General features: G+C 55.8%; 9 protein-coding genes across 11 annotated transcripts; all 9 read right to left on the reverse strand.

Annotated features, from left to right (window-relative positions):
* Window positions 1-268: 268 nt before the first annotated feature.
* ABB37_03954 (hypothetical protein) lies at window positions 269-445 on the reverse strand (the record flags this gene model as incomplete). Its single annotated transcript, XM_015801446.1, has 1 exon — window positions 269-445. One exon carries the CDS (start codon window positions 443-445, stop codon window positions 269-271), a length of 177 nt encoding a protein of 58 aa, XP_015660066.1.
* A 777-nt stretch (window positions 446-1,222) lies between these two features.
* ABB37_03955 (putative tyrosine specific protein phosphatase) lies at window positions 1,223-2,776 on the reverse strand (the record flags this gene model as incomplete). Its single annotated transcript, XM_015801447.1, has 1 exon — window positions 1,223-2,776. One exon carries the CDS (start codon window positions 2,774-2,776, stop codon window positions 1,223-1,225), a length of 1,554 nt encoding a protein of 517 aa, XP_015660067.1.
* A 2,232-nt stretch (window positions 2,777-5,008) lies between these two features.
* On the reverse strand, window positions 5,009-7,208 carry ABB37_03956 (putative mitochondrial NADH dehydrogenase; the record flags this gene model as incomplete). 3 transcript variants are annotated; one of them, XM_015801450.1, is made up of 1 exon in its annotated part: window positions 5,009-7,208. In XM_015801450.1, the coding sequence occupies exon 1, from the start codon at window positions 6,596-6,598 to the stop codon at window positions 5,009-5,011; it is 1,590 nt and encodes a 529-aa protein (XP_015660070.1). In that variant the 5' UTR covers window positions 6,599-7,208. The 3 variants fall into 3 exon arrangements, with proteins under 3 accessions (XP_015660070.1, XP_015660069.1, XP_015660068.1); XM_015801449.1 differs by having other exon boundaries at window positions 5,009-7,059; XM_015801448.1 differs by having other exon boundaries at window positions 5,009-6,992.
* A 1,288-nt stretch (window positions 7,209-8,496) lies between these two features.
* Window positions 8,497-9,607, reverse strand: ABB37_03957 (putative phosphoribosylpyrophosphate synthetase; the record flags this gene model as incomplete). The annotated part of the gene is made up of 1 exon (XM_015801451.1): window positions 8,497-9,607. The coding sequence occupies exon 1, from the start codon at window positions 9,571-9,573 to the stop codon at window positions 8,497-8,499; it is 1,077 nt and encodes a 358-aa protein (XP_015660071.1). The 5' UTR covers window positions 9,574-9,607.
* Window positions 9,608-10,034: 427 nt separating this feature from the next.
* On the reverse strand, window positions 10,035-11,919 carry ABB37_03958 (putative mitochondrial ATP-dependent chaperone, putative,mitochondrial chaperone BCS1; the record flags this gene model as incomplete). The annotated part of the gene is made up of 1 exon (XM_015801452.1): window positions 10,035-11,919. Exon 1 carries the CDS (start codon window positions 11,862-11,864, stop codon window positions 10,035-10,037), a length of 1,830 nt encoding a protein of 609 aa, XP_015660072.1. The 5' UTR covers window positions 11,865-11,919.
* Window positions 11,920-12,291: 372 nt separating this feature from the next.
* ABB37_03959 (putative selenophosphate synthetase) lies at window positions 12,292-13,567 on the reverse strand (the record flags this gene model as incomplete). Its single annotated transcript, XM_015801453.1, has 1 exon — window positions 12,292-13,567. Exon 1 carries the CDS (start codon window positions 13,486-13,488, stop codon window positions 12,292-12,294), a length of 1,197 nt encoding a protein of 398 aa, XP_015660073.1. The 5' UTR covers window positions 13,489-13,567.
* Window positions 13,568-13,984: 417 nt separating this feature from the next.
* On the reverse strand, window positions 13,985-14,980 carry ABB37_03960 (putative branch point binding protein; the record flags this gene model as incomplete). The annotated part of the gene is made up of 1 exon (XM_015801454.1): window positions 13,985-14,980. The coding sequence occupies exon 1, from the start codon at window positions 14,849-14,851 to the stop codon at window positions 13,985-13,987; it is 867 nt and encodes a 288-aa protein (XP_015660074.1). The 5' UTR covers window positions 14,852-14,980.
* A 302-nt stretch (window positions 14,981-15,282) lies between these two features.
* On the reverse strand, window positions 15,283-16,516 carry ABB37_03961 (hypothetical protein; the record flags this gene model as incomplete). Its single annotated transcript, XM_015801455.1, has 1 exon — window positions 15,283-16,516. The coding sequence occupies exon 1, from the start codon at window positions 16,483-16,485 to the stop codon at window positions 15,283-15,285; it is 1,203 nt and encodes a 400-aa protein (XP_015660075.1). The 5' UTR covers window positions 16,486-16,516.
* A 246-nt stretch (window positions 16,517-16,762) lies between these two features.
* Window positions 16,763-19,064, reverse strand: ABB37_03962 (hypothetical protein). Its single transcript, XM_015801456.1, has one exon. It carries the CDS (start codon window positions 18,847-18,849, stop codon window positions 16,912-16,914), a length of 1,938 nt encoding a protein of 645 aa, XP_015660076.1. The 5' UTR covers window positions 18,850-19,064; the 3' UTR covers window positions 16,763-16,911.
* Between the last annotated feature and the right edge of the window lies 1 nt (window position 19,065).

The following is a 19,065-nucleotide window of genomic DNA, read 5'->3' on the forward strand; positions in this document are numbered from 1 at the left end:
GGGGGCGCAGGGGGCGAGGGGGGGAGAAGAACTGAGGGGTGCAAAGAGCCCGAGAGAGATGCATTGGCTGGGGAAGGATCCCACGCCCCATACTCGCGACGAACCTCCTACACATTATCTATTCACCCCGCGCAGCGTCCCGCTGCCAAACTTACTCCCTACAACGTCAGGGGACGATGGTGCACTGGACTTGGGGATTTCCTCCTTTTCCATTTTTTCTAATAGGTAGCACTACTAACGAAGTGGCAAACAAGGGTAGTTGAATTGGTTAAACCCAAGGATCCCTGTCGTGGTGGGAAACCACGGGGGTGGGTGGGTGGAAAAGAAAAAACTCAAAAGTTGTGTGAGAACTTTGATTCTGCAAGTCCCAAAGATAAGGCGAAGGAGAAGAGCGAGGGAGAGTAGTAGAGGTAGAAATCATGTCATCAGCAAACGTCGGAGCCATTGTTCCTCATCCTCCTCGTATCATTCTTACTCTTTTCATCATTCCATTCTTTTCGTAAACTATCAAAAAAGTGGGCGCGAACGGGGGCGCAAAAAAGAGGCGAGCCGCTTTCCAAGGCGTCGCGCCGAGTTTTCCGAAGGAGGAACCGCTGCGAGGTGGAAACGGCATGTTCTTACTTTTTACTTTTTTTCTTTCCGGCAAACGGACCAAAAAATTGGCGCAGCGCATTGCTGCGCAAGAGGAATACGCCGCGCGTCAGGGTTGAACCAAGTGCGAGGCGCTGTGGCGACAAGTGCGCAACGGTCACTCGGCGTTTCAAAGCCCAACTCGCATCGAAACGACAGTAACAGAACAGGAAAAGGCAAAACCAAAAGAAGCAGAAACGGTTCAAAAAGAAAAGTATGTGCTGCCTGGTGACGGGTGCAATTGCTTTTCTGCTTCAGCCTGTGGCTTATACGTGATGTATACAAAAAACAACAACAAAGATCAGCTATTTCTTGGTAGAAGAAAACAAAACCGGAAAACAAAGAAGCAACGTTGGCATTAAAGCAAACTAGCTTAATACATACACGGAATCGTTCTTGACGGAAAGACAACGCAGGGAGTAGGAAATATATGTGAAAAGAATGAGAGGGGCAGACAAACAGAAGAAAAGAGAAACGCCGGTTTCTAACACGGCACGGCACCCCATCAAGAGAAAAGTATCAAAAAAAGCAACTTCTAGGTGAGAAAACAAGAACAACAGGAGCACCAACGTCGCCCATTGGAGCGCGGTGCTCAGAACTCGTTCGGCACCGCACCAGCTAAGGAAAGCGCTAAATTTGCACGATACGCCGAGGACGGAGAGAAGCGCTTGATGCGGTTGGCTTGTTGCTGCCGTGACAGTTCTTCCTGCAATCGCGAGGACGGATGGGTGAGCGGTGTCACATTCTCTGAGACATGGCTTGCGCTCGACCGGAAAAGGCTGCGCTGCCGCCACTGCGGCTCCGGCTCGCGGGGAATCGTAGTGGCGAGATTGGTCGGGGACATGTTCGGTGACTGGCTCGGCTGCGGTTGTGGCAGTTGTTGCACGTGCGACGCCTCGAAGGGCGCGTGCTCGTCACGGATGCTCGTGCTGCCGCTGCGCGGCATGCTAGACGCTGGACTCGCCCGATAGAGGTAGTTCTCCATTGCGGCGACGTCCTCATCGGTCTGGCGCGAGTTGGTGATCGCAGTCGGCGCGGACCGCCGCATTGGCGATGTGACCGAGCTGCCCGAGCGAAACGGAGCCAGAAGGTTTCGAAAGTGTCGGTGCCCGTCAGGTGCCGGCATTGCCATGATTAGCGGCGACGCCATCCGCGCCGTCGGCGGGCTGGCCTCGGTTTTCGTGACGGTCGGCACCAAACGCGGCCGCCCCTCGAGGAGGTTGACGCCCGTCTTCTCCGACAAGATCATCCGCTCCATTTCGCGCTGAACGGCGTAGTAGAGAAATAGGTACTGGTCCTTGCGGCGCACCATCCCACTCCGACACGCCTTCATGAAGCGCACAATACGCGGGATGCTAATGCTTGCCTGGCCGAGCTGGAACTGGGCGAGAGCGATGTGCATGCCGATAAAGACGCCGGTGCGGCCTACGCCACCGGAGCAGTGCACGACGATGGGCGACTGCGTGCTGCGCGGAGACTTGGCGATGGCCTGAATGATCTCCATCAGCGTTGCGCTGCTCTCCGGCACGCCCTGGTCGGGCCACGCAACGTACTGCATTTGGTACACCTCCTTTTCGTCGCCGCGGACGCTGCGCAGCAGCAGGCGCCGATGCACCAAATCCTCTCGAGCGTTTTCGGCCACCACGGTGACGGACACGAGGCCCATGTCGTACGTTTCTCCTCGACGGAGCCAGTAGGTTTCACTCTTCCCCTTGCCGTTTTCTTTCACGGCACACAACATCACAATAAAGGCGCAGTCGTTTTCGTAGACCATGCGCCAAAAATCGAGCACGGTGTTCTTCATCGGTGCTTGGGTGGCAATGTACACAAAAGGTACGTTGAACTTCTTGCGCGCGTCAATGTAGTTGGCGTTGATGTAGGTGCCGTCGCCCGATGCGCTGATTTCGCGGAGACGCACGATGGTGCCCTCGTTGGGTTTGACGTCCGAGAAGCGGTTTTTGGCCATGCTGGAGCCGAGGGAGGCGGTGTAGAACTCATCCAAGTTGCTGCGGACGTCCTCGTCGACTCGGCGCAGCTTCGCCAGCTCGCGGTCAAAACCGTCCTCTACAGCCGGATAAACCCGCTCGCTGAGTTGGCGAAGGTGCGCGTCGAAGCGCTGCTTCTCCTTCAGTTGTTCTTCGCTCATCTTCAGTAACTAGCTTCTTCCTGCTGCGAGACTTCCGACAGTCCGGTCAACGGTACTCAACAAGAAAAGGAAAAAAACGCAAAGTGTCTAAATATATCTATGTATAAAAGCTATTTAGGAATGGGATGAAGTTACTCCGATCAAGTTAAATACGTTTAGGAGAAGAAATCAGTAGGCCACGTGCAGAGGTGCTAACAGCCAATGAGAGCAGTAAGGGAATGCTGAGAGAAGACGGAAGAGGTGAAGAGGTTTAGTGGCGTGGTGAGCGAAAAGAAAAGAGTGCCACCTACGGAAACGCTGAACAAAACATTTTTCCTTTTCCTCCTAAGCGCTGCATTCCCGCAGCGTTGAGCAGTTAGCGCACCACATGCGTGAAGTGAATTGCTTCAGCGGCGGCGCGATTTTTAGAATCAACAACAGCACAGAGAGCTATTAGGTTTTCTTTTTGCATATAGATTTGTTCACCTATTCTTCCCTGTTATTTCCATGTTTCTTCCCGAAACATATTCTGTGAAATACCTAAATAATAGAAAGCCATCTAGACTCGCGCCAAAACACGTGTTGATGTGCACGTGCGCATTTGTGCGGGTGCGCTTTTAACTTAAAAAGAGGAAGGGTTTCTCTTCTACTCCGATGACCACGTTGAATTTGCACGTTAACAGTAGTCGATGAAACTGTGTCGTATGGCTTTTTGACGACTATGATGACCGTCAGCCGGATGCACTCGTCAGTCCACGTCTTCTGCGTTCGAGCGGAAGCAAGGCTGCCGGTGAGGGAAAGGAAAGCTACATGGGCACACAAGGAGGGGAGAGCATTTGACCAATTCAGCTGTACAAGCTGACAAAAAAAAAAAGATGACAAAGACAAACACGCAAATAAATACATTTTCCTTTTCTTTTTTCTCTTTTTTAGAAAAGTAAAGTGAACAGTGAAGACACGCTTCGCAGCAGAAACTATTCATCGACCTCTTCTTTGCGTTTTTGCAACAACGCAGCTGACAACCGCAGAGGCAGGCACGAGGAATGAAAAGAAGAACTCCCGTAAATGGCGCTTCGTTGAAAAGAGAATAAAAACACCCGAAGTGGGGGGGGGGGGGGGTAGGGACCCGCTTCCACTTACAGAAAGAAAGCGAGTTTGTCGTAAAACGAATTCGTAGTTGGCCAACGCGCTGGATGAAATTCCTCTATTCGACATGCAGCGTTGGGTACTGAGGTGATGAAGTTAAAGAAACGTGAAAGAAGAAAAAAGGCCCCTCTTTACAGTTCGATGTGCTCTGTTTCTTTCAAAACACCAAGGTAACCGCCGAGTACACAGAGGGACACTGCGTGGGGATAGGACTCGCGTTTCGACGTACGAGCGGAGATCGAGGAAAAAAAAACCCTCATCTGCGCACCTTCCCGGAGCAACAACCAATCAAAAACAACAACCAAAAGTATCAGTAATTAAATGGATACCGGCGGAGTGTCACATCGCAACAGCGGTGGGGTTGGGTAGGGATATAAGCCACCTCAAAAAGAAGAAAAGAGCAAAAGTAGAGCTGTGTGTGAGTGCGTGTACGTGTTTGCGTGTTCATGATCTTTGGGAAACGGCGGAACAGATCGGCTAATAATAATAATAAAAGAAGAAAAGCTTAGTAGGAAGCGTTGAATAAGAAGTAAGGGAAAGCGAAACCAAAAGGAACGGCCATCAATGTATGGAAGGGACAAGAGAAAGAAGATACGTCTTCCGGTAAGACGCGGTTATGGAGATACGCTTCGTGGAAGCTGTCGGACGCACAGAAAGAAAGGCGTACATACATGTATAAATTGAGGAGACGGGCAAGCAACGGGTAAAAGCCAGAAAGCGAAAATACACGGAAGCAAGGAATGCTGATTCAAAAAGGCAAAAGCAGTAAGTAGTATGCACGTCACCGGCAGATCGAACTGGCGGGCTTGTGAACACGCACAGACACACAGTTGCTAACCACTTCAACCGTGCTTCGTTATCAGAAAATGCACTTCAAACACAACACAGACATGCACATGCACATGCACCTGCACACACACACACACTCATAAAACACTTGATCGAGTCTACAATTACATCATGCTGAGAAACAAATGCAGACACTTAGCTTCCACAGACGGTGATTAAAAATGGGATACGAAATGAGTTGACGAGTACGCGCACCTTGGCGGAGTTCGACCCCGTCCATGCCTTATGCTTCCTTGCTTTCCTTATCCCTTTCCGTCGCTACGCCTTCTTCTCCGACGGCCCCGCTTCAGCCGGCGAAGATCGCGGCTCAGTTTCCGCCTCCGGTTTGCTCGGTGGCGCCGTCGCAGCCGATGGCGCAGCCTCGTCCTCATCGTTCTTGCGCGGCAAAAATCCCTTCGCCGCTCCCTCCTCCGCCATGGCGGCGGTGAAGGTGCTCTCGGTTTTCATCGCATGCAGCATTTCCTGCGCCTTCCTCCGGCTGCGCTCCTTCGACACCTCCTCGGTGGCGAGCATGGCGTACATGCGGTCCTCGCTCAGGTCACCAATGTAGGTGATGTCGCGGCCGAACACTCGGCTGCCGACCCAGTTCACAATCACGTAGAGCTTGCTGCGGATGGAGCCGAGGATGGTGAGGTACGCGCTCTTCCACACCCACAGCGCCAGGTAGCCGTTCACGTCAAACTTGAACTTGTCGCCCAGCGACACAATGGCGGAGGAGTTGCCGATAGAGGCCATACTGCCCAGATTGCGGTACTTAAACGGCTGCGTCATGGTCTTGCCCCGCAACACGTTGTTCACCTCCTTACCGATGTAGCGGCCCTGGCGCGAGGCCACCGCGGCGAGGGTGGGCAGCGGCTTTGCGCTGTTCGTTGCACAGTCGCCGGCCGCAAAGACGTTTGGAATGGGCTTGCCATCGCGCAGCACGCGGAGGTGGTCGTCGACGGAGATGCGGCCGCGGTTCGTCTTGTCGCACTTCAGGCCCTTCGTGATCGCGCCCGGACCCACGCCGGTGCTCCACACCACCAGCCCCGTGGGCATGACCTCGCCGGATTTGGTGAACACCTCGTGGTCCGTCACACCGACCACGGCGGATTTCTTCATCTCGACGCCGAGCTGCTTCAGCCGGCGCAGTCCGTACTGGCGCAGCGCCTTATCGAAGGAGCCGAGCACCTCGCCCGCCTCCAACACCGACACCTTGCAGTACGGCAGCAGCGACTGATTCACCTTCTTGATGTCCTCGCGGAAGAAGTCGGCGAGGTTGGCGGCAAACTCAATCCCTGTTGGGCCACCACCCACCACGACGGTGTGCAGCAGACGCCGCGCTTCCGCCTCGGACGTGGTGGGGAGATCGGCGGCCATGATGTTTTGCACCAGCCGCTTGCGAATGCCCCGTGCCTCGTTCACCTCACGAAGAAAAAAGGCCTTGTCCTCAACGCCGGGGACGTTGAAGGTGTTCGGCCGCGCACCGTGCGCCATGATAAGGTAGTCGTACTGCACCTCGAAGGTGTTGACCGGGACGTTCTCCGACGCTCCCACGACGCCGACGCCAACGCACTGCACGACTTTCTTGTCGAAGTCGACGTCGTAGATGACGCTGCGGAAGAAGCGGTGGGGCAGCTTTGCGAGCGCCGGCTGGATGTTCGTGATGGGCTCGCAGACGGAGCGGAACTCCAGTGTGCCGGTGGTGGTCTGAGGCAGGAGCGGGGTGAACACCATGTGGTTGCGGGACGAGATCACCTGGATGTTGCATAGCTTGGGGTTGAGGTGGTGGGCCGCGTAGCAGCCGGCCCAGCCGGTGCCCAACACCACCACATTCGGCTTCAGTCGCAACACAGTGCTGCGTAGCATCTTAATAGTGGCAGAAGGTGATTTTTTCTGTTTCACTGCAGCGCCTCGCTGTTCCCAAATTGCACCGGGGACGACTTGAATCAACGTGGAGCACAACCAGGAAAGCTAATTTGTTTAGGTCTGCTTTGGGGAAAAACAAAAAATAAAAACTTGATAAATATGTGAGGAGTCGGTGGGTGGAGAGGTCAGAGAGCTCAAACAAAACCGCCGTGTGTGTATGTGTGTAAGCACCACAGAGAAATGCAGAACGGCGGAAGCCACCCAAGCGATGTTGGAAACGGCCCGAACAGAAAAAAAAAGAACAACAGCAACAAAAATTCGGCAAGCGAGAAAACGGTGAATTATTATTACGACTGATTTTATACTTATGTGCTAACTCGGAAGCTCTCTACTCTGTGTTAAAGAAAAAGAAGAATGTATATATATTTTTAAAGATGGTCGTCGCGAAACTCAGGAAAGGCTTGCGCGCGCGTTTGCGTAGACAGATCGAGAGAGAGAGGGAGAGAGGGAGAGAAGACAGGATACGGTTCAGACCTGCTTTGTGAGAGACGTGTGCAAAAGCCGCCTCTTTCGTCACACAACAAAAGAACCAAAGGGACGCGTACGGGGCTACAGACGTTGAAGAATAGGAAGGTTGGGAAGTCAAGAGTGGAAGAAATGTAACGACATTTGTGTAATGCATAACTCGCGAGTCCTAATCCACCACTGCCTTCTAGGAACCTCACCCTCCTTCGCTTCTCAGTCACCCTCTGATAATGCCCTCAAGTTTATTCATTGTTTTCGCTTTTTTCCTGGCCCCGGCCAAATCTCAAAGATATCATCGCGTTACGAAGTGCATAGGAAACATTACCCAACTCAAGGATCCTTCCGGAGATCCCATGGGTCCCTGTCGTGGTAGGGACCGGGGGCGGGCGGGTGGAATTTTTGGAAGACCGGAGACTTCACACTGGCGGACAATATACCCAGAATGCAAAACCCCCAGAAACAGGAGAGTCAAGACCAACAGGCGATAAAAGTAAAGGAGAGTATCATGCATTTCCCAAATGACTGAGATCACCGATCCCATCCGCTGACCATCTCTTCTTTCTTGTTTCCGTTCCTTCTATTCCCCTCGCAAGCTCTGAGAAAATAAAACTTCATAGATTGCGTGAATCGGCTCCATCTACCACTGGCAGCAAAAGAAACATGCCCTTCTCAGAGCTGCACACGTATGAACGCATTTCTTTTTGCTGCGTTTGCTTCTGAGCCCGTTCTGGTCTGTAACGGCGGAAATCGTCGCTTTATTTTTAACCCTACTTGATGAAGAGAATAATAGTGAGAAGACACCACATCAGTTCCTCGGCTAACAATCTTCCTCCCCCCCACTCGCGTAGTTTTAGGCTGGACACAGGCCACTTCCTGCGTGGCATCTCTTAGCTGCGCTGTTGCGGTTACATGAAACTGAGCAACCGCACCTACCAAACAACAAAACCACAATTCCTTTATAGCTGTACGGTTACACGTGTTACGGCAAACAACGAAAGAAGCTACAACGTTCTCTCCATTTTGATACTTTCCAACGTGACGTCAAACACATCGCCAGCAATCATTCAAAAAACAGTGAGAAGAAACAGAAGAGGAAAGAAAGCTCGTGCGAAACGTTTTAGGGGAGATCAACTCCTCCACCACTAACGGCAAAAGGAAACAAAGAAACATACCAAGACGGAATGATAATAATGATAATAAAAGAAGTACTAAAAAGAAGGCAAGCGGCAGCTTTTACTTGTGTTAGATGAAGTTGCCAAGGCCTCACCGGACGCGTCATCCATACGCTTTTTTCCCCCTTTTCCTTCATTTCCGGAGATAATGTAACGCTAAAAAATGCAATCATGCATTTTCCATTTCAGCTTTTGTTTGCCTTACTCGGTCGGGCGTGCCCATTCATCCTCCTCCACCAGCAGTTCCACCGGCTGCAGGTCCTCTTCGCGCTTGCCCATAAACGTTTCCGCTTGTCCAACCGTCTCGAGACTCTCCTCCGAGTGCATGCGATAAATGGCGTCGGCGAGCAGCTTTGCGATGGAGATGACCTTAATTTTCTTGCACTTCTGCTGCGCCTCCCTCTGCGGAATGCTATCCGTCACCACAACCTCAACCAATGCGCCGCAGGCCGTAATGCGCTCGCACGCCGGGTCGGTGAAGATGCCGTGCGTCGCGTACGCGTGCACCTCCCTGGCGCCGTACTCCTTCAGCACTTCCGCCGCCTTGCACAGCGTGCCGGCCGTGTCGATCATGTCGTCCACGATGATGCACACACAACCGTCCACCTCCCCCACCAGCTGCATCGACTCCACCTGGTTCGCCACCACGCGACGCTTTAGAATGGTCACGATGCGGCTGGCGCCGACGCGGTCACCCATGCGGCGTGCGCGGTTTACCGCCCCTGCGTCCGGTGCGACGACGACGACATTACTAGGGTCGAAGTTCTTCGACTTGACGTACTCGGCAAACTCCGAACTGGGGCTGAGGTCGACGACCGGACAGCCGTGAAAGAAGCCCTGGATCTGGCCGCAGTGCAGGTCCATCGTCACCACGCCGTTCACGCCCATCTCCGTCACCATACGTGCCACCGCCGACGCGCTGATGGGCACGCGACCGGTGTGCTTGCGGTCCTGCCGCGCGTAGCCGTAGTGTGGGATGACAGCAATGACGCGGCGAGCAGATGAGAGGCGCAGAGTGTGGATGATCAGTAGCAGCTCCATCACGGCTTGATTCACGTTGGTGCCGTCGCTGTTGCCGCAGGTCGGTTGGATCACGAAGATGTCGTCACCGCGAATGGACTCCAAGATCTTCACATTCGTCTCGCCGTTGGCGAAGCAGCCGACACGGCTAGTGGTGACCGGGATGTTCAGGAAGCGGCACACATCCTCGGCCAGCTTTGGATTGGCGTTGCCGTGCACCACGCGCAGGGACCCGTTGCGGTTCGGACGCGACTCCATAATGCTGAATGTACTTGTCTGCAACTGTGCTGGCTTCGCGGGTTTGGGGGGGGGGGGAAGGGGGTGAAGAGACAACCAAAATGAAAGAAGAAGGAAAGGAAAGAAAAACGGAAACCGTTTAGATGAAAGGCGATGGGACGCAGAGAATGTTTTCGTTTCCCAGCTAACATGCTCCTGTGCAGTAGTTCCACTTTTTCCTTGTGTGAACAGAGGAAGCGTTCTTGAATTCTCGAAGTCTTACAGATGCGCCGTGAGCTTGTCACAGAGAGACAGAGTCGATTACCTTTTTTTTCTTCTTTGAAGGAGTTCCAATGCAAATAGGGAAGATAGAGCAGGAAGATAAATAAAAAAACTTCAAAAAAGAGCGACGGGGCGGCACTTACGAGAAACGGGTCGAAAAGGATAAGTAAACGTCAGCGTACACGTAACAGAGAAGCAACAACGTTTTTGATTATGCGACGCTACTCGGAGGCTGTGAGGGTCTCCGCGGAGTGCAAAGACGACGAAAAAACCGAGTTTAGAAGCCGCTGCTGATACAATGCCGGCGTGCACGTTGTTCCCCCCTCATCCTTATCACTGCTCCTGTCTCCACTGCCCTCCGTCGCGCCGAAATGCGTCGTGGCAGCGGCATCGGCGATGGTCGGCAGGCGCTCCCGCAGCGTTCGCTGAAACGACTCCTCCATTTCCTCAATCTGCTGAGGTTGCAGCTTCTCGAACGCGATACGGCGATCAATGCGCCCCGGCCGTAGCAGCGCATCCGCAAACGGAATCTTAGACGTGTCGTTTGCCGTGATGAGCAGCAGCCTTCCCTCGCTGCTGGAGACCCCGTCCAGCGCGTTCAGCAACGCACTCAGAGACAAAGCCGAACGTGGGCCTCCACCGACATCCGTCGAGTAGGTCAAGGCAACGGCGGGAGAGGCACCTTCTGCGTCCGGCGGCTCCGCGGTGGACACGGAGTGCTTTGCTTTCAGCGCATTTTCGAAATCTTCAATCAACAAGATGGAGCGCGGCGGGAGACCGCTGACGAGGGAGAGGAGCGCGTCGTCGTCCATGTTGTCGCTGCGGAGCGAAAGGATGTGCAGTGGCAACCCCAGCTCCCCCGCGAGGGCCATCGCGAAGCTCGACTTGCCAGTCCCAGGCGGACCCTCTAATAAGTAGCCCCGCCGCCACGGAATGCCCAGCGCGGCGTAGGTGCTCTTCATGCGCAGAAAGAGCCGCGCCTCCTCGACGATGGCCTTCGTCTCTGCGGGAAGGTACAGCGTGTTGAGGGGGCGGCGCAGGCGCTCCGACAGCAGCCGCCACCGCGCGCTGTAGCCCTCGCTGAGGTAGATGTGCACGGTGTTGCGCACGTTGTCGTTCCACGACTCCCGCACGTGACTCATAAACAGCTGCACCACAGCGCGGCGACGCGTAAGGAAGGTGAGAGTGAGCTTGTCGTTTTCGCGGTCCACGCGGTGTGCCGCGGCGGCCTTCTGCTTTGACGGGTCTTCGCTGCGTGTGATGTACACCCACGTGGTGCCGAAGCGGAAGAGGTGACTGCCGTAGCCAGGCACCAGCATCACCCGCGCGTCCGCGTCGGCGGCGCTGTGCGACGCATCTGCAGCCTCCTCTGTGCCCCAAATGGCCTTCTGCTCGTCTTGCACCGTGACCGGCCGCAAACCCAGGTTGCGTATGCGCTGTCCGTGTGGCTGGCGGCCCATCCAGTCCACAATCATTGCGAACTCCTGCGAGGAGGAGCGCACCTCGAGCGTGGTAGCCACGCTGTTCTTTACGGCGTTCCAGATGGTGGACTTTTGCGAGGTAAAGAGGTCCCACAGCGCGGAGAGGAGGAAAATGGCGAGGGCGAGCACAACGGCTTGGGTGGTGAAAAGGGAGCTGGGGCCGCTCGCCATCGTCCTGTCGGCCCTGTGGGTGTGACCGCTAGTGTTGTTGCCATTGCCGTGATCGCCAGCCGCTTCATCACCTTGTGGCCGGCGTGTTGGACGGCGCCGCTGCTGGAGTGCACGCCGCGACGACTTCCCGGTCGCCTGAACGACGTCGGACGGCAGGGCTGTGGAGGCCGCGGGCGTGCTGCTGCCGGTGCGTCCGTACAGCAGTGCCATCAAGCCGGCGGGCGAGGTGAAGAGGTCCGAGGGGTCCGGCATGCTGAAACGTCGGTGGGGCGTGAGGAGGGGGGAGAACGATACTGCACCGCTGCGGAAAGGCGTTGCAACAACGCGCAAGGCCGCAACCGGACGGCGCTGTGTCACCGCAGCGGCACCACGGCAAAGATTCTTGCAGTTTTGTTGCATGGTCGACGGATGTGGCGAGAAAGCTAGAAAAGGGTTCGCTAAAGGAGTAGTTCCCTTCGCGATGAATTGCGAAAGCAGTCGCGAGTGTTTAAGATGATGCAGCGGAAAGGAAGTCGTAAAAGTGAGAGAAACATCAATTGGGGAAACTCTGTTTGTCGGAGGGGGGAGGGGGGCTGTTCTTCTGGAGCGGGGGAATCCTGCGCACAGCTGCCAGCATCAACAGCAGCAATGAAGCCCGCATTGTTTTTCTTCTTGTGGCTGATCAACAGAGGGAAAGCAACCAACGACAGTGTTTTCTTTCTTTCTTGCGAAGCAACGATCGTAAACCGGGAAGCTACCAGGAAAAAAAAAGAATACGAACACACGCACGCACCCCTCACCACATGCACATAATTACCCCACGATGGACGGTTCAACGACGATGCCACTAAACTTCAACGATCTCATACCCGTCCTTCAAGCGTGCGTACACGCCGTCCGGCGCCGTGGCGGCCCGCTCTTCCACGTGGCCCACAATCCACGCCGGGCAACCGCCGTCGACGTCGTGCAGCTCCTTCTGAAACGCCTCCGCCACGGCAAGATTCGGCAGCGCCACGAGCAGGCCCCCACTAGTCTCCGCCGAGTAGCCCTCGAAGAGGCGATACTTATCCTTCATCAGCCTTGACGCGACGACGGCGGTCTTGAGCATCGGCAGCCGCTCCAGCACGAGGCAGAGCGAGCGCGGGGACTCGCCAACGGCCTGAGCAGCACCAAAGTTGTTGGCGTGGCCAAGAATGCCGAAGCCCGTGACGTCTGTCGCACCGTGGGCGCCGTGCTTCAGCATCAGACGCGCCCCTGCGCGATTCAGCCGCCGCATGCTGTCCGTCGCCTTGTTGTACAGCTCCTCAATGTCCTCCCGAGCAATGCGGCCTTCGATGGCCTCCTCGTAGAGGGGCGAGGGCCGCATGAGCCACTGTTTGAGATTCATCGCAATTTGACAACCCAACGGCTTCGTCAGCACCAGCACATCGCCAGCGCGCAGCAGACCAGCCGGACGCACCATCTCCGCCTCCGATACGACCGCCATGGCAACTCCTCCGATCAGCGGCCACGGGTTCATGACGGTCTGACCGCCCGTCACGCTGGTCGTGGCGAGCTGCGCCCGCTCGGCGAAGCCCTTCATTATTTCGCGCGTCGTGACGAGGCGCTCGTGCTCGTCCATGTCGGTGCTCGCCGCCAGCAGCATCAGCATCGTGTCGCAGTCGGCGATGCCCATGCTGTACAAATCAGACAACACGTTGGCGGCTCCAATTTGGCCCTGTAGAAACGGGTCCGCCACGCTGGGGAAGAAAAAGTCGGTGGTGGAGACGAGGAAGAGCGCTTCGCCCTTTTCGTTCTTGTGGTGCACCGGGACAATGCTGCAGTCCATGCCGACATCTTCCTGCCCGGGAGAGGTGGAGACCTCCTGCAGGAGCGCCAAGAGCTTCGGCTGCGGCAGCTTGCAACTGCAGCCTTTGAGACGGGTATAGTCGGTGAGTTGAAACTCCGGGGGCAGACCGAGAGAAACGGGGTCGAAGCGGGACCGCTTCAGGTCCGACGCCCCACCGTTGGCCGCCGCGGGCGAGTGGGTCCGCTTGTGGGACATAATGATTCAGTGGTAATAACAAGAATCGTTTTTTCTTTTCGAGCTACGACGTTCGTTCAAGTAATCGAGACGTCAGGCCTGTTGACACGATAGTACCATCAGAAATAATAAATGGAGGAATAGGATCGAACTAGGTTGTGAAGAAGTCAATACGAAATGTGGAACGCGCGAAACAACAAAAAACACGTTGCACTGACAAACACACGCTCAAAAGTCTTTCTGTCCATGATAACGTTGCACTCAACAACAAGCTGCGATGTAGAGTAATGACAGCACGCTCTCTTCATTCTTTCTTTTTTTCCATTTTCTTCAATTCCATTACAACTGGATTAACTCATCGTGTTCAACAGGCGAAAAAAGAAACCCTCAACGAGGAACCACAATCAGGCATTCAAAAACAGCAACAAAGGACTCCCCCCACCACCCTCCCTCAAGAGCGACGTGAACTTCGCACACGACTGAACGATCGCAGCTTCTCGTCGCTTTCACTTGACTTCTACAAGTCCTCGAGGAATTCGTTGAGCTCCGCATCCTCCTCAGCTTCGGCCGCCTCGGCGCCGCCTTCCTCCCGTGGTCTTTTCTTGCCCACCTCGGCGCCGCCTTCGCCCGCACCCGCTGCAGCAGCTGCCTTTTGTGCTGCCGCCTTCTTCTTCTCCGCCACCGTCATCCACGTGCGGGGGTCGTAGCGGCCGTCCACCTGCGCCATGTGTCGTCGGTTGTTTTCGCGGAATTCGACCGCGTCTGGCTCGTCGGACAAAATCCACTCGATCTTCTCCGCTGCCTTCTGCAGGTCCTCCTCCGTTTTCGCCGTGATGCGGACGTGCGGGTCCTCGAGCGCCATGGCGGCCGCGTTCGGGTTCGTGTCCTTCAGCGGGTTCGTGATGCCGCGGCCGACCAGCACGATGTGGCACTTGGTTTCCTTCTCCAGGTCTTGGTGCACCTGTCCGCGCGGACCAATGAGGGCGCCGTAGTCGCCGGTTTCGATCTGCTCGTGCGTGAAGTAGATGCGGTGGTTGATGTCTTTGGATTTGTTCGCCGCGTACTCGGCCCGCTCCACGTAGGTGCGGAGCAGCTTGCTAATGTCGTCCATCACGCGCAGCCGCTTCTCCATCACGACGTCCTCGGGTGTGTTGGTGCGATTGCCGTTCGCATCATACTCGGGCTCCAAGGGGATGTTGCAGAAGTACGCGTCGCAGGTGTGCGTGGCCAGCATGCGCTGCATATCCGTTGCCAAGACGCGCAGCAGAAAGGCGCGAATGAACTGACCGTCTTCTGCGACAAGGGCCTCGGAAGGGACGTAGCTGGGGATGTTGAGATTGGTGTAGCGGACATCGCTCCACCGCGAGGTAGTCTCCTTCGGCATGCTAGAGAAATAAAAATAAAAAAGAAAACAGACGGAATGCGTCAGCAAATAAAAAACTACTACACAATGGAGTAGTGTCTTTCACGAAAGAAGGTCGGTCGTGGACGTGAAGGTTTGTGTCGTCACGCCTGTGTTTTGCGGTATGACGGCAGATGAAGGAGAAAAGAAGAGAGACGAAACGTTGAGGGAGGTTAGGTGGAACGGACTAGAGACGCCTCTATTGGCGTTCAGTCCTCTGCTAAGCGGCTACACAACGGACGCATAGTGAGGCGAAGGAAGGGAGAGAGGGAGAGGGAGAGGCATGTTCAAGTCGGTGCAATTAAGAGTCACCGTTGAGTTGTGCGTCCAGCATTCGCGGCCAGCAACGCTTAGAAGGCGCTCTTCTTTTTGTTACTGTTATTAAAAAGCTGTGATGAACCGTTCCGTGGCGGTTATGCGGAAGAAGCACTTGCGCTTCCCTCACCACCCATCGAGAATGGCGTGTCTCTGTGTACCGTAAACGAGACGGCGTTGTCGTCCACATCTTCGAGAAGTGGCGCCGTGTAATTGGAAGACGAAAGCGAAGGCCACCCGGCAAGAAACTCGTCCACCGCGGTGCGACACCCTTTCCAGAAGTGGTAGTCATCCACCTGCACAAAGCGCGGCGGGGACGACGGCCGCCTACGGGGAAGAAGAGCAGACCGCATCCCGTTATCGCAGCGGCGCATCACAGGGACGAGTAAATCGAGTGCCGTGCGCGTCGAGGCGTACCAGTCCGCGTCCACGTGAAGCAGCGCGATGCCATCGTGCTGAATGTCAGGTCGAGTCAACAGCTGAGTGGGAATGGAGGTGTAAAAGAGACCGGGGAGAAGGACGAGACGATCCTCCACAGAAAAAGCACGGGCGAGCTGCTGGACGTGTGCGACGGAGGAGCAGCACGTTCCCGCCCCCCACGACGCAGTGCTGCTGCTATCCACATCAGCGGCGCCTGTTGAGTTCGAATGGTGCGGCTGCACCAGCGAGTCTTCACTGCCAGGGGGAGGCATCCCGGCGAAGGTGTCCAAGGCAAACACGCGACGCTGCTTCCGCGCTGAACCAGCACGAACCGGGGCTTCCCTTTCTGCAAGGACGACGGCCATGAGCACGGCGGAGCCGCCCCCGGCCGTCCCACACTCCACAACGTGCCCAGAGTCCTTCTCTCCTTCGTTGCGAGCCAGCCGGTCCGTTGCTTCGTACAATCGATAGAGCCGTGGCCACGAGAGCATCGTGGAGTCGAGCAGGGCGTCACACAGGAGTGCGAAGAGTGGGTGCTGCTTTTGAATCTCCGCGGGCGGCAGGAGGAGCGGGCGGACGAGTTCATTTACTTCGTGCAAGAGAAGTTGGGCTTGCTGATGCTGTGGGTGGAGCCGCAGTTCTTCGAGGAGGCTCTGCCGGGCTTCGAAGGGGCCGCTTTGCGCACCGCCGGAAAGAAAGCAGAGCGCCCGCGCGTAGTCGACCCCTTCGACGCGGAAGTGCTTCGCTTTCAAGGCGTTCAGCTGAGGAAGCGCCTGCGCAGTGCGGCCGCAACGGATGGCATCAAGGCAGTCACGGACAACTTCCGCGGCACTAACAGAGCTGAAAAGGCTTTCGCAGAGGTGGCGACTAGTGCAGAGCATTTTCTTTTAGGTGGCTGATGCGAAAACTGCCTGTGAGGGTGAAGTGCACGAGAAGGGGGAAAAATATGTAACGAGCTTAGAGAAGTAAAGTGCGGACAAAGTAATGCTGACTTGCTTGGAAGATTACAATCCTGAGCAAGAGCGGTGCAAGCAGAGTACTTCAATAATAATAATCACCTCAAATCACTCGGTGAGTACAATGTGTAAGAAGGGCATGCTGGTCTACTTGCACATGGCACTCGCCTTTCTTCAAGAATAGAAAAAAAGGGTACCGATTACGTAAACCAATGGGTAACTAAATAACTAAATCAAAACGTATGCTTAATGAGCTGACATTAAAGCCATCAAATACTGTACATGCTGAAGAGACTCACCGGCACAGGAAAACAGAAGGAGCAGAGGTACAAAGAAAGATGAAAAGCAATGCTACTTGAGCTTCACCATGAGAGTGCAGCTCCTTCGTATTCCAAGACTCGCCAACGTCCGATTGCGCTCCTTCCACTCACACTTCACCGGAAAAGCCTGGTACAGTTCATATGACGTGCGCGCAAACTGCGGTGCGGCCGCAATGAACTTCTCTCGCAGCGTCGCAACCGTGTCCTTCAGAGCCGCGTCCAACGTGACTTTCTGCCCCGTCGGCAGGCGAACACAAATGGCGAGGAAGCTGCCCTCGACCACCGAGCTGCTGCGAGAACGCGTGCTGGCTGCTTTGCCGTCGACGGCGCGCTTGGAGGGAGAATCAGGCTGCTGCTGTGGCGATGGCGGTGGCGGCGGGTGTATTTTGGCACGACGACTCGCCGCTTCCGCAGCAGCCATGCGCTTCACCGTGTTCGAGGGGCCGTTGCTGGCGGCCGGACTCCCAGACGCCTTCGCCGTGGCGCCGTCCTTCAGCCCCATCAGTGCCGCCATTTCGCTACGCACCGGCACGAGCTGACCGCTGGCGGTGACTCTCTGCGCGGGCACTTTGCTGAGAAACTCCGCTGCGCTAACCGGGTTGTAGCCGACGCCGTCCTTGCAGTCTTGCAGCGTGTGCACGGGTCGCGGCTTGCCGGCTTCCAGTGGCGCGCCGCCCAGACGTCGACCACCTTCCGACGGGAAGACAGGTGAGGGGGAGGAAGACGCCGAGCGGCCTTCACCTGCGGCGGTGCTTCTTCCTCCAGCCTTCGCATGAGGAGAGCCATGCTCGTCCACCACGCACGTCTCCGTGCTGCAATCGGTGATTTCGATTGGGAAGCCATCTGGGTACTTCTCTTTAAACTCGTAAGGATAGTAGCCCTCCATGAGGTCGTCTAAGAAGGCGTCGCAAAGGGCCCATCCGTACGGGCGGAAGGGACCGCGATTCACGCAGATGCCGTTCTTGTAGATGACCACCCGCACCACGTCGCGCTCGCGGATGCCGGCCTGGTTGCCGTGCCGCACCACACCTTTCCACCCAACGTAGTCGGAGAGAATGCGTGCATTTTTCGTCAGCATGGCCATATCCACCGTCGCTGCAGAGTGTCGCTGATCCCTGTGTGCCGGCGCTTGCTGCGACACGTGTGACGGTGGCGGAGCTTGTTTAGCATTTTCACCCACCCGTGTCTTTTGAGGGCTGAAGAGAAGTGTTCCGGGCCGTGCGGTGTTGGTGAAGTGGGTTGGGGCGGCCTTTTCGCCGTCATTTTCATTGAAGTCCCCGCTAAACAGATCGAACTTTTCTTTTTTCGGGCTGGTCTTGGAAGGTGTCGACGGAGCGCCTTCTTGACTGGCGCGCCGATCCTTCGACGGCGAGTCGCCAGCGCCTTTCCCTGCCCTCGGCGTTCCCGTGGCACTCTCAAAGCCGCCCAGCTGCTGCTCCAGCAACTCCTTTTCACTGTAGAGCGTGAGCACCGCCGTCTCTGCTTCCTCGCGCAACTGCCGCTCGCGCTGGTAGGTGTCGTTCAGCTGCCTATACCTGCCGTGCAGCTCCTGCAGCTCGGACTGGTACGCCTTGTGTTTCGACTCCAGCTCCTTCAGTCGTGCAGCCATGGCGGTGACGAGGTCATCACTGTTCTGGCTTCCCGCTCGCACCCGTGAGCGTAGCTGGTTCGCAAAAGGTTCTTTGTCCAGGTTGGCGGCACCACCACCACCGTTGGGACCACATCCACCACCAACCCCAACAGCCCCTGCGTTCCCCGCCGGCCGCTCCACCGAAGACGGCGAGGCACGTCGCGGACGCAGCACCTCCTGCAGTAACTCTCTCCGCGTGGCGTCATCCAGTACATCCGGCAGGAGAAGGAGCGGGTCGTCCAGCGCGTTGCGCTTCTTCTTATTCGGTGTCCCGACACCTGGCCGGTACTTTTGCGGCGAGCCGAGCGGCTTCGACACAAGACGGCGGCCCTTGTCCATTCTCTCTCCGACGAAGGAGGAAGCGGTGCAAGGGGCAGAAGGCCCGCCTTTCACTCGTGATCAACCTGGAAAGCTCACCTCAGGTTTTCTTTTTACATGCAAATGAAACAATATACTTTTTAGAATGTATGAATATCAGCAGATGAGATGTTGTGGAGAAAAAGGAAGAGTGGAAGCAGAAAACAAGCAAACAAAAAAACTACACAGTTTCGGTCT

Source organism: Leptomonas pyrrhocoris, assembly GCF_001293395.1.
Source record: "Leptomonas pyrrhocoris isolate H10 chromosome Unknown, whole genome shotgun sequence".
Classification (NCBI taxonomy): domain Eukaryota; phylum Euglenozoa; class Kinetoplastea; order Trypanosomatida; family Trypanosomatidae; genus Leptomonas; species Leptomonas pyrrhocoris.